The sequence below is a fragment of the Canis lupus genome, chromosome 22 (genome assembly GCF_011100685.1).
Source record: "Canis lupus familiaris isolate Mischka breed German Shepherd chromosome 22, alternate assembly UU_Cfam_GSD_1.0, whole genome shotgun sequence".
Classification (NCBI taxonomy): Eukaryota; Metazoa; Chordata; class Mammalia; order Carnivora; family Canidae; genus Canis; species Canis lupus.
This window is the reverse complement of record NC_049243.1, coordinates 30,824,046-30,836,586: the sequence shown is the minus strand read 5'-3', so window position 1 is coordinate 30,836,586 and position 12,541 is coordinate 30,824,046. Positions and strand designations below refer to the sequence as shown.

Here is a 12,541-nt window from a genome sequence, read left to right as displayed (position 1 = left end):
TGATATTTTTTAATCCAAATAAGTGTCTTGACTCTGTGTGTCTTTTTCAGTGATCTCTTTTTCTGTGCTTAGTAATGTTTGATATTTATGTCTAAGAGGTTTTGTGGTCGTTAGAAATACATGAAACTATTTCTTTAAAAAGCTAAACTGTAAACTCTTACTCTTGGTGTTACTATATCAGAGGACTGGAATTTAGTAGTTATTAGGGAATGATTGCTTTGCTTTGCAATCATCTAGTATTTTTATCACCTATTAACTTGTTTATCAAAGGTTGGCTACAGTCTGTATGGTAAAACTTAATATGTAGACATAAAATAAGTTATTTGTACTGTCACTGATACCTAATACTAAGTAAAACACTTTATTATATTAAAAATTATTATAGGGTTTTAAATACTTGACTTACCTATATAATACTGTGGTAACAGGGTAGAGTTTAATTTTGCTTTCCAGTAAATGTTTTTAATTTTTTCCCTTGCTTACTTACATGATAAATTATATAGATTGGTAGCAGAAAAACTTAAAAATTTTATTTTTAGATAGGCAAATATTGGAACACCTGAGTGGCTCTTTTGTTTAAACCTTTGGTTCTTGGTTTCAGCTCAGGTGATAATCTCACAGGTCATGAGATCCAGCCCTGAATCGGGCTCCATGCTAAATGTAGAATCTGCTTGAGATTCTCTTCCTTAACCCCTAGCCCCACTTGCTCGCACACTCTCTTACTCTCTCTCAAATAAATAAATGAATCTTTATAAAAATAAATAGGCAAATACTATAGGATGTTGTTTTTATACATGACTACCTACCTTTTTTGTCAAGCTTCAGAGATACTCCTCATGGTAATTTGATAAATGAACTAATAGAATATCCATTATTTGGGCTAATCAAAACTCAGTAAAGAAGTTCAAATAAAGTCTTGAAGTTGAATGTTGTTTTTCCATTTGATTGAATCTATGGTATGATTTGAACTAATTGTTATCTGTTTTTTCGTATTCTGGATTAGGAATGTTTTGAGTCATTGTTGAGTATTCTTCACTGGAGCTGGACCACCTTGGTCTTAGGAGTTGAAGAACTTAGAGGATTAAAAGGATTCCAATTCACAGCTACACTTCTAGATCTAGAAAGGCTGCGCTTTGTGGGTACCTGTTGTCTGAGGTTATTGCGTGTCTATACCTGTGAAATTTATCCAGTATCAGGTATAAAGCATGTTTTTAAATTACTTTAGGGAGAAAATATTTGACACATTGGGAAAGTCTATATAGGGATAACCAAGAGTTTAAGATCCCCACCTGCCTTTAATTTTCTGCCAAAAGGAGGGGAGAAAGCTTTGTATTTACTTACAAAGAATAAAACAGATTACGTGTTATGTTGTTAACAAAAAGTTATGTTAGGCTAAAGCATAACTATAATATGAAATATTTTCAGCAGATTTAATCAAATAGAAATTTTTTGAACAACTCATTTGAACTTTACTGAAACCATTGTTTCGGGGGTTTTTTGTTTTGGTTTGGTTTTGGTTGTGGGGTTTTTTTTTTTGGTTTTGCCCTACTTAGATTTTTAAAAGAAATAATTTTGGACCTCATTTAATCTCTAAATTGTTTCATCTCTAGGTTATGAGTATTTGTGATCTTTAGCTATATAAGAAATTACTTGAATATTTATTTTTACTCTAGTAAAAATATTTTTATATTGCATATTTATTATTACTCTAGTTAATTAGCAATCTGCTTTGTTCCCACAAAGCTACAGGAAAAGCAGTTGTGGAAGAAACTAGCAAATTAGCAGAATGTATTGGAAAAACCAGAACTTTGTTAAGAAAAATTTTATCAGAAGGAGTCGATCACTGCATGGTGAAGTTGGATAATGATCCTCAAGGATATCTCAGTCAACCTTTGAGTCTCCTAGAAGCTGTTCTTCAGGAGTGTCATAATACCTTTACTGCCTGTTTTCATTCTTTCTACCCAACTCCTGCCTTACAGTGGGCTTGCCTTTGTGATCTGCTGAATTGTTTGGATCAGGTAATTTAAGTTTGTAAAATGTTCGTTGAAAATATAATATATTACTTAATATTCTTCAAGAAAATGCTGTAGCTTCAATCTTCTTAATTTTATAAAAGGTAAATTAGGACATTGGCTTGGTATGTGTGACTTAAACAACAAAGTTGAAGGACATTTTTTTTTCTGCTTCATTTATCATTTTTAGTTATAAAATTGGCAGGCACATTGTGCGGCTGCTGATTTTGCTCTTTGAATTTGTGGGTGGGCGTGTGTATGTAAGAACAAGAACAACTGTGAGTGAGGATGTAAGAGCAAGATTAGCACCAGAAACACAGCTCCTGCCGCCCCCATATCTGCAGAATGGTCAAGAGGGAGAGCTGTGAGTGAACTTGCTTGCTAATAACATCATTCATTTATGAGGAAACTGCAAGCCTCATAAATGCGTATGCTCCAAATCAGTTTCAAAATACTTGAGGCAAAAAAACTGACAGAATTAGAGGGAGAAATAGACAAATTCACAATGATACTAGGAGACTTCAGTGCTCCTCTTTCAGTAAGTAGACCAAAAATTCAGTAGAAAAATAGAAGATCTGAACAACACTGTCAACCACATTGACTTCACTGACAGTTATAAGACAGAATGTTCAAGTGCAGAATACATGTTATTTTCATCAAAAAGGTAGATCATATGCTAGGCCATAAAACAAGTCTTAGTAAATTTCGAAAGATTAAAATTAAAGAGTTTCAGACCACAACAGAACTAAATAAAGCAATAGCAAAATATATTGAGAAAGGCAGTGAATATGTGGAAAATAGATAACACTTCTAAGTAATCAATGAGTCAACATAGAAATTCATAGGAAATTGGAAACTATTTTACACTGAAAGATAAAAGCATAACATCAGAATTTGTGAGATGTAGCTGAAGCATTGCTTGAAAAGTTTGTGCTTTTAATAGCAATGAAAAAAGGTTTAAAATCAGTGATCTACGTTTCACCTAAAGAAATCAGAAAGAATTAGCAGATCCAAAGTAGGAAGAAAATAATAAAGAGCAGAAACCAGTAAAGTGAAAATAGAGAAAATTGACAAAGAGTTGGTTCTTTGAAATTAAAACCAAGTCTGATTAGAGACAAGAGATAAAGAAAAAACATAAACTACCATGAACAGGATTGAAAACAGGGAACATCACTGTAGATCCAACAACGTTAAAATGATAAGGGAATTATTATAAACAACTTTCTGTTAGTAATTTGTAACTTCAGTTAAAGTAGACCAGATGTCTTGAAAAACACATCTTAACCAAAACTAGCACAATAAGAAATAGAAAAAATCTGAATTTCCTTATATCCATTAAAAAATTGACTTCATTATCAAAAACTTTCCCACAAAGAAAACTCCCAACCCAGAAAACTGTCATTGGTGAATTCTATTAAACTTATAAGAAAGAAATAACATCAATCTTTTACAGATTCTTTCAGAAAATATAGGAGACCTTTCCCAACTAGCCTTGTCAAGTAAGCCTTACCCTGATACCAAAACCTGACTAAGGCTTTAAAAGAAAAAATTAGTACAATCATTACTCAAGCATAGATATAAAATCTCTTAATAACATCAAATCAAATCCAGTAATATAAAAAAAATATGTCATACCCAGTAGGGGTTTTCTTAGAAATGCAAGGTTAGTTTAGTGTCCAAAAATCAAAGTAATTAATCATATTAACTGAATAAACGGGGAAAATGGTATAATCTTCTCAATAGATAATGAAAATTTTGTTTTGACAAAATCAGCACTTTTTTCGGTGATGAAAACTTCTCAGCAAACTAGGATTTAAGAAAACTTCTTCAATCTAGGATTATAAAGGATAAAAGAAAAATATAAATTAAAAAATCTGTAATTACTCTCATACTTAATGGTGAAATATTGAATATTTCCCTAAGTTCAGGAACGAGGCACAAGGTGACCATTCTCACCACTTATATTCAACATTGTAGTAGAAGTTCTGGCCCTTCTCCCCCCTAAGAAAGTTCACTGTCATCACCAAAGCATCCTAGCCTATTTGAAAGATATTTCAGTGATGACATCTGGGTAGGCAACTTTGTTTTTATTTTATTATTACTATTTGTAAAGCTATTTGCATACTGAATTTATTCTTGGTGTAAAAAAATGTATTTCATTGTGGCAGAAACACTTAACATGAGAGCTATCCCTTAGCACATTTTGAGCATATAATATATTGTTAAGTACAGGTACAGTGTTGTACAGCAGATCACTAGTGCTTACTTATCTTTCATAACTGAAACTTTATACCCATTTAACATCCAACTCCCCCTTGCCCCCTCGTCCCAACCATTCTATTCTCTGCTTCTGTGAGTTTAACTATTTTAGATACTTCATATAAGTGGAATCGTGCAATATTTTGTCTGTGAGTGGCTTATTGCCCTCATTATAATGTCCTCCAGGTTCATCCATGTTCTACAACAGAGTAGTGTATTTTACCAGTTTCCTGGGGCAAGATTATTGCCTGGACAAATGCACAACTTACTCTCAACCTGTCCATTCTCATATGGCTGTTTTCTTTGCCACTGAACAGGTTATAGACAGACTTAACTTTAACAAATGTTGGTTTAACATATAGGATGTTACTTTTAGCCTGAATTTGTAACACAGATGTTTGATGAACTGTGTATACATGGTTTTTGTGATTTAGGATATCCTAACTTGATAAATTTTGTTAAGAATCTAGGATGCTTGAGTGGCTCTGTCTGTTAAGTATCTGCCTTCGGCTCAGGTTTGGATCTCAGAGTCCTGGGATCAAGTCCTGCATGGGGCTCCCTGCACAGCAGGAAGTCTACTTCTCCTTCTCCCCTTGCTACTTCCCCTGCTCCTGCTTGCTCGCTCCTTCTCTCTCTCCCTCAAATAAATTAAAAGTTTTGTAAGTATGCTATTCATTTTTCTGAATAAACCATAAAACGTGATGACATAATTTTGTGACCTTCGTGAGATGTGTATTATAGTGGCTATTCATTATGTGCATTAACATTAATGAAATGTTATAGTAGCACAGAATTACAATTTAAATCAGTTATTATTTGAAGAAAGTAGTTTCAGTACTTGTTTTTTTGGACATGACTTAGATATATACCGATTGGGGCTTTTCTTTTTTTATTTTTATTTATTTATGATAGTCACACACACAGAGAGAGAGAGAGAGAGAGGCAGAGGCAGAGACATAGGCAGAGGGAGAAGCAGGCTCCATGCACCGGGAGCCCGACATGGGATTCGATCCCGGGTCTCCAGGATCGTGCCCTGGGCCAAAGGCAGGCGCTAAACCACTGCGCCACCCAGGGATCCCCAATTGGGGCTTTTCAATGTTGTTCATTGAGCGTAGTGCTAAAGAGGACTGTGATTCTAGGGATATATAAAGTTGTTGATTGAAGAATAGGAGACTGATTTTTCTTGACAATATTTAATTCTCCATCTTCATTGGGTAGTAACTTAAACAATTGTGTTTAAAAGTATTGATATAATTAAATTCCATAACACAACCATTAATGCTATAAAATTTTGTTATAATTTTAAAGGTTGTTTACCTTTTGTATAACCTAAAATATGGATTATACTGATGCCATATTTCTTTGGTGGTGCATATTTCTGTTCTTAAAAGGATATCCAAGAAGCAAACTTCAAGACCTCAAGTAGCCGATTGCTTGCAGCTGTTATGTCAGCTCTGTGCCACACTTCTGTTAAGCTGACTTCTATCTTCCCTATTGCATATGATGGAGAGGTACTACTACGATCAATTGTTAAACAAGTTAGCACAGAGAATGATTCAACACTAGTTCACCGGTTTCCCCTTTTGGTATCACATATGGAAAAACTCAGTCAGGTAGGTGTTTTACTGAAGTATCTTTTATACTGAAGCAATAAAACCACAAATGAGGGCCTATTTAAGTTGGTGCTTCAATATTGGTATTTACCAAATAACTATGTGTTTCATAAGAAGAGCTAAAATTCAGGGGGAAAATTTTCTCATGTTTACCTATAAATCCTCAATTTTTTCTCTAGTTCTAATTTTGAATGAAACCTAACCTATAAAAAAATTTGAGAGTTATGAATTCCCATATATTTGTTATTTGCCAAACCATTGAAAGTTGCATATACTGTAAGCCAACTTTTATATTCTAATATTTTAGATTGCCAAGATAGAATTCCAGGGAAACAAATCAACTTTTGAAACTTTTTCCGTAACATGTTAGTGTGTTAAAATAAATATTCTAAAACGGTAGTCACAGTACCAACTGTTTCTGGTTTATTAGAAAGCACTATAGAGAAAAATTAAATATACAAGAAAACCATATATAACACTGTCAAGTTGATGAGAAGTACTCTTTAAAATTAAAGCCAAAAAGAAGCGGTAAAATATGTACAATAGTTATCCTAATTATTGTACAGTAGCAATTTTCTGTTGACTGAGCAACACAAATTATGAGAAAAATGTGATATATAGAATGAAGGACAGTAATAGAATGGGAAGAAAATTTGCAATTAATAAAATACCTTTGTAGAATTACCATAGAAATAATAAGGGTAATTATAAGAGGGACTTTAGAGAGTAAGGCAGCATGGGAAGAATTTCAGCCTTACTAGAAATTAAATGTGAATGAATTGAGGTACGGATTTATTTGAAAAAAAATTAGGAAAAAATTAATTTTCTTCTCTTATGAAGTCCTAAACTGGTGAGACTCTGAGGAGACCCTTCCTCCCTCTCCCCCCACCCCTGTGCTTTCTCAAATAGTAAAATCTTCAAAAAAAAAAAAAAAAAAAAGTGATGTTTTACATTTTTAAATTAGAATCTCAGAAACTAAGGTATATATACTTTGGTATGACTGTGTAAACTATGTCTGCAAAAGGTGTATTTATTTTGTAATATTTATGTAATACATACTTTGAAAGAGAATACTGAGAAGTGAAAATAACACTTAGGTGATAAAGTTATGGGTTTTTCTTTTGGAATTCACTTTAGTGTTGCAGTGTTTTCCTTAAAAGTATAGTAAAATTTAAAAATATTTAAGAATTTTCAGAACTATAAACATTTGGTAATTATTAATAATTAATAGTATATTTGTATTTCTTAATATTTTATGAAGATAGTATGTATCCTTCTCTTAGTAGGTATTACAGGATTCTACCATTTGTGCATAGCATAATTTAATCTTTATATTTAGATTTTTCCCAGAATGTTGGGATTTTAACCATGCTTCTGAAAATATCATTGACTGTATTTTTATGCATATTCATGATGATTTTTCCAGATTAAATCATCAGGAGTGAAAAAACTCCTAAGTAAAAGGAAAATACCTCAAGGCTTTGCTACAAATTACCAAAATGCTCTCCAGAAAGCTAGTGTCAGCTTGCATTCCCCACCACTGGTGAATGAATTCCTTTTTCTAAAATTTAAGTGGCAAATGATGCGCATACATGTATATATACATATATTTTTTCTTGATTCTTCAACTAAAACATTGACACTATTAACTCCATTTTGAGATTATATGGAAAGCTTCTTGTATTAATCCTGTTAGTTACTAATTAGAAACAAAGTGAGTATAACTAAATAAATAACACTGCACTCATCCCCTTAATAAAACCTTTCCAAGATTATTGATTATGGAGTACAATTGGGGATTGAGTTTCATCCAAAACTGATTTTCTGAGAAGTTCCAAAAAATAAAGTTTCTGGAGAATCAAAGTGATATTAAAGGGTAGAAGAATTATAATTTTAACAAAATCAAGAATTGTTTATTTTAAAGCCAGGAAAATTAATTACAGAAGAAATTGATGTGTTATGGTAATCTTATTCAAATGGTAATAGAAATAATTTAAAGTTGGAAGATTATCTCTAAGTGACTTTTTGTTCAGCCTAAGATTGTAAATTAAGAAAGATGTATAATAAGGTTCATGATGATTTTAACTGAAAAGTTACTTAATTTTCTGTCGTGGATTGAATGTTCACTCATTTACATATTTGATTTGTCTTGGGAAGACTGGTTAAAGACTCTCTTCTACCTTGAGATTTTTATGACAATGAAATCTGTTGAATTTGTTACATATGTTACATCTCATACAGCAGTCTGATATGTAAGTATTGTGGAGGAACTTGCCTACTCGGGGCAACCAGGTGATTTTGATAACAGAATCATAGAACTATATGCTATTTTGCAGAAGTTGATTTTGCAGAAGTTGAGGCACTATGAAGAAATTAGAACTAAATCCCAAATTGTTTGATTTGCTAGTCCACAAAAAAATTGTAAAGGTCATTGCTCACAATTGGCGCCCTCAGGAAATCCGATGCATTTTGCTCCCTGTCCATAGGGGTCTAACAGATATCAAGGGTGGAAAAAAAAAAAAAAAACTAGTGTTCATGCTGGATATCAATTAATCATCCTTTCTTGTTTCTGGGGGAAAAATGTATTTTCCCCTTGGTCTTTAATGAGACTTTATAATTTCTTATCTTGAAAATTTTCCATAGGTAGGGGTCGAAATTTCTTATCTTCACTTAGAAAATCAAGTATGGTAGAAAATGTAAAACTGCACAAGAATATTTGTAGTAGAGTTCCATATTTTTATTACATGCATATCCAGAAGGAATTTTACCAGAAAATAGACTTGTACAGATTATTTCTCTCAATTGCTTTCCCTCTAAATATACCAGAAATAATTATCTTAGATTGGAATCTTGTCCTATAAAAATAACTTTTTAGGTAGGAGTGTTTTTCTGTTATACACAGTTGTTATTGAGAAGTTAAATAAGACAATGAGAATAAGTGAAAATGACTCAAAGCTAATAACCAAACATGTTGTAGAGATGTACTTTTATGATACACAGAATAATTGAAAAAAGAACTTCTAAGTAAAAAAGTAAATTAAGTGGCTCCGCATACAACTGAATGGATTTATAGACATAGAGTCAAGCCTGAATTTTAAGAGTGTCATCTAGAAAAAAAAAAAAAAGAGTGTCATCTAGAAAGATAAGATTTGCAGTTGAGTACTCACGTGAAGTAAAATAAAGAGTAGTATCTTGGAACTTTTTTTTTTTTTTCATGTATCATAGAGTGAAGAGAATATCTCAGGTATGACAAGCTTCCGTGAAGTTCTGGAGAAAATGCTGGTTATTGTTGTGCTCCCAGTCAGGAACAGTTTGAGGAGAGAAAATGAGCTCTTCTCCTCCCACCTGGTTTCCAACACCTGTGGATTGCTGGCCAGTATTGTCAGTGAACTGACAGCATCAGCCCTGGGATCTGAGGTAGTGTTATATTTTGAGACTGGATAATAAGCACACGTTTAAACTTTCCAAATAGTTTATTTTTTCATATATTTTGACTTTGTAGAAACTAATCCCATTTGTATTATTTTTCTTTAAAACAAAACAAAACCTTCAAGCTAAATTGTTTGGTTTTCCCTTCCTTATGCCTCTTCTCTGCTCTTGCTTGCTCCCTCTCTCATGTTTACCCAGGATGACACAGTAATACAAACTGTATGTTTTCCACTAATATGCTCCACTGCACACCCTCACTACTATGTCCCAACAGAAGCAAAAATCATTCACATTGCTAAGTAATGAGTAATAGAAATGGGGCTACTAATAGTGAACACATGCTGTGGAGAAGGTAAAGAGGTTTAAACCTTTGGTATTGCCTACTTGACTGACACTAGACAAATAACATATGCAAAATGGACATTAAGTACTCACATTGGTATACAGCTATTAACAAAAAATTTTATTTTTATTTAATATTTTTTTAAGATTATTTATGTATTTGTTTATTCATGAGAGACACAGAGAGAGAGAGGCAAAGACACAGGCAGAGGGAGAAGCAGGCTCCATGCAGGGAGCCCGACATGGGACTCGATCCTGGGACTCCAGGATCATGACCTGGGCTGAAGGCAATGCTAAGCGCTGAGCCACCCAGGCTGCCTCACAAAATTTTAAAAGGATCAAATATTATTGTGTTTGAGAAAACTACTCTGAAATGGATTAAAGTGCTTTTATATTTTTTAAAGTAACATTATTTTTAACCATTTCACTGCCCTACTTACTCTGTTGTACAATTTATCTAAATGTTTTGACAGAATTTAGTGAATTTTTCTAATTTTTTCTGCAAAAAGCAGACAGAATTTTGGTTTTGAAAAATCATGTCATAATGTGAAATATATCAAATAAATGTTTAATAGCTAGCATGTATTCAGCTTGCCAAATAACATCTTTTCTCTCTTTTATAATTCCTAGCCTTTACTTTTTCTTACTTATAGATTTATTTTAGAATCTATGCCGAATTCATCCATCCAGTCTATACTCATTACTGATTCATAATGACAGTTTAGCCTCTAGGATTTCTGAATGATTACATGCACCTGTGCATATTTTAATATTTCTCCCTGGGAAGCATTTCCTTCATTTCTTTGTTAGCTTTGACTTTGGTGTAGGAGATCATTGAAGGCTTTGTCAGAAAACTTTTAATTTGTTTTATTTTAGTTTTTGTTTTTTCACTTAGTCATTAAACCTATAATATACTTCCCTTCTGTACCAGATCCTGGAAGATAAAGTTTGTAATGCATTAGTCCCCCTCAGAAGGTTACTATCTAGTTTTCCCCTGTGAACTTAACTTTTTTTTTTTTTTAATGGAAAAGAATTTCCCAAATTGCAGGTACCTAATATACCAACTTGAAAGGCTCCAAAAGTCCCGGCTTAGCCAATATTTCTTCACAGAGCAGTTTGAAATTCTTGCTAGAATCATAAACTTCAGTTTTCTTCCTCTTATCAGTCTTCCAATTTCTTGCAGCCAACTTAGATCAAAAGCAGGGTCTATAATTAAAAAATGGTTTGAAGCCAAAATAAGTTCACCGATCCTCTCTAATGAGGCGGTAATTAGTGGGATTGTACTTGTGTATACATATTCAAATATTGAATGCCAGGTTATTCAGACTTAAGACACAGAACATTTTCTGCAATTGAAGTCTCAGGAAAGTTACAGGGAAGGGAAGGGATAGTCTGACTGCAGAGGGGAAACTTGATTCCACCTCTTTCTTGACCACCCATCTCTGAAATTCCTAGAGCTCTGTGTCACAGTGATGGAAAACTGTTGGTCCATAGCATGTTGGTGAAATTTTGGTATCTTTTTTCAAAGTTTGTGATGTATTCATTAATATGTTGTGACTGCAGTAACTTACAAGTTTATAGTTTTAACATTATAGATTAAGTGAAACGTATCATTTGCTATGACTAAGAGGAGAAAATACTGTCAGGTGATACTGATTCTGTGACTTTAGAATGATAAAATCTGGTTTTATTGCTGGGTAATCTCTGTAGCATATACGTTTGGGAAGGTTGACAGCCACTTTTTAAATGTAGGTTACTTTTTGGACTTCTTAGAAATTTGGGAGTAGTTTTGTTAAAGGTTTATTATTAACGCTCAGGTACAGACTACTGATGTGTAATTGCTTTTGTTTTTCCCAGGTTGATGGACTTAATTCTCTCCATTCTGTTAAAGCCAGTGCTAACCGATTCACAAAAACAAGTCAGGGAAGAAGTTGGAACACTGGGAATGGGTCCCCTGATGCAATCTGTTTTTCAGTAGACAAACCTGGAATAGTTGTAGTTGGTTTTTCTGTCTATGGAGGAGGTGGAATTCACGAATATGAGTTAGAGGTCTTGGTTGATGATGTAAGTACCACTCTTATCATGTTCATCTTGCTGTGTGGGGTTGTGTGTTAGAACCTACCTTTATCATAGTAAGGCTGCCCAAATCTTTGAGAGGTAGCTGATTAGTCATTAGTCATGGCAGACATGTAAGAAATTCAAAGAGATCAGTTTTGCATGATTGCTTATGTGCCATTCTGGATCACTTCTACCTTGTATTTTTTGCACTTTCATCCCCTCTCCAGAGGAGATGTTAAATGAAAAGATTAGAAATTACATAGCTAAGCCCCTGATTATAACTTCTGTATAATTTTTTTTGCTATTGTAGTTTTTTAAGAAACAAGAACAATATTCAGATCGATATTATTACCTATACCAATGATTAAAACAATTTTGTCATAGAGTGCTAGTGGATGATTATTAGTAAAGGTACTATTGATTGATTAAACTGTATCTTGCTATCTTCTCTAAATTACTTAAAGAATCTGAGCTTTCACAAAATTTTATTAAAATGGGACAGAAAGGTACCATATAAATCATTTAATAATAAATAGAAATCTGTCTGTATCTTGATTCTTTTTAGCAATTAATTTATTTCCCTATTTCATTAGGCTCTATAATTAGATTCACACTCTTCTAATGAAGAAGTGGGAATCTTTTTAAGACATCAAATGAGGATCCCTGGGTGGCGCAGCGGTTTGGCGCCTGCCTTTGGCCCAGGGCGCGATTCTGGAGACCCAGGATCGAATCCCACATCGGGCTCCCGGTGCATGGAGCCTGCTTCTCCCTCTGCCTATGTCTCTGCCTCTCTCTCTCTCTCTCTGTGACTATCATAAATAAATAAAA

General features: G+C 33.4%; 1 protein-coding gene across 13 annotated transcripts in view; it reads left to right on the top strand.

Moving 5' to 3' along the window:
- The window catches only part of MYCBP2 (MYC binding protein 2), a 258,986-nt gene that overhangs the window by 124,435 nt on the left and 122,010 nt on the right, over positions 1-12,541 (top strand). For all 13 annotated transcript variants that reach the window (XM_038569798.1, XM_038569796.1, XM_038569801.1 and 10 more), the window contains 5 exons: positions 1,004-1,196; positions 1,744-2,018; positions 5,663-5,884; positions 9,110-9,301; positions 11,513-11,719. In XM_038569798.1, the coding sequence (XP_038425726.1) occupies positions 1,004-1,196; positions 1,744-2,018; positions 5,663-5,884; positions 9,110-9,301; positions 11,513-11,719 (1,089 nt within the window). The remainder of the gene's footprint in view (positions 1-1,003; positions 1,197-1,743; positions 2,019-5,662; positions 5,885-9,109; positions 9,302-11,512; positions 11,720-12,541) is intronic.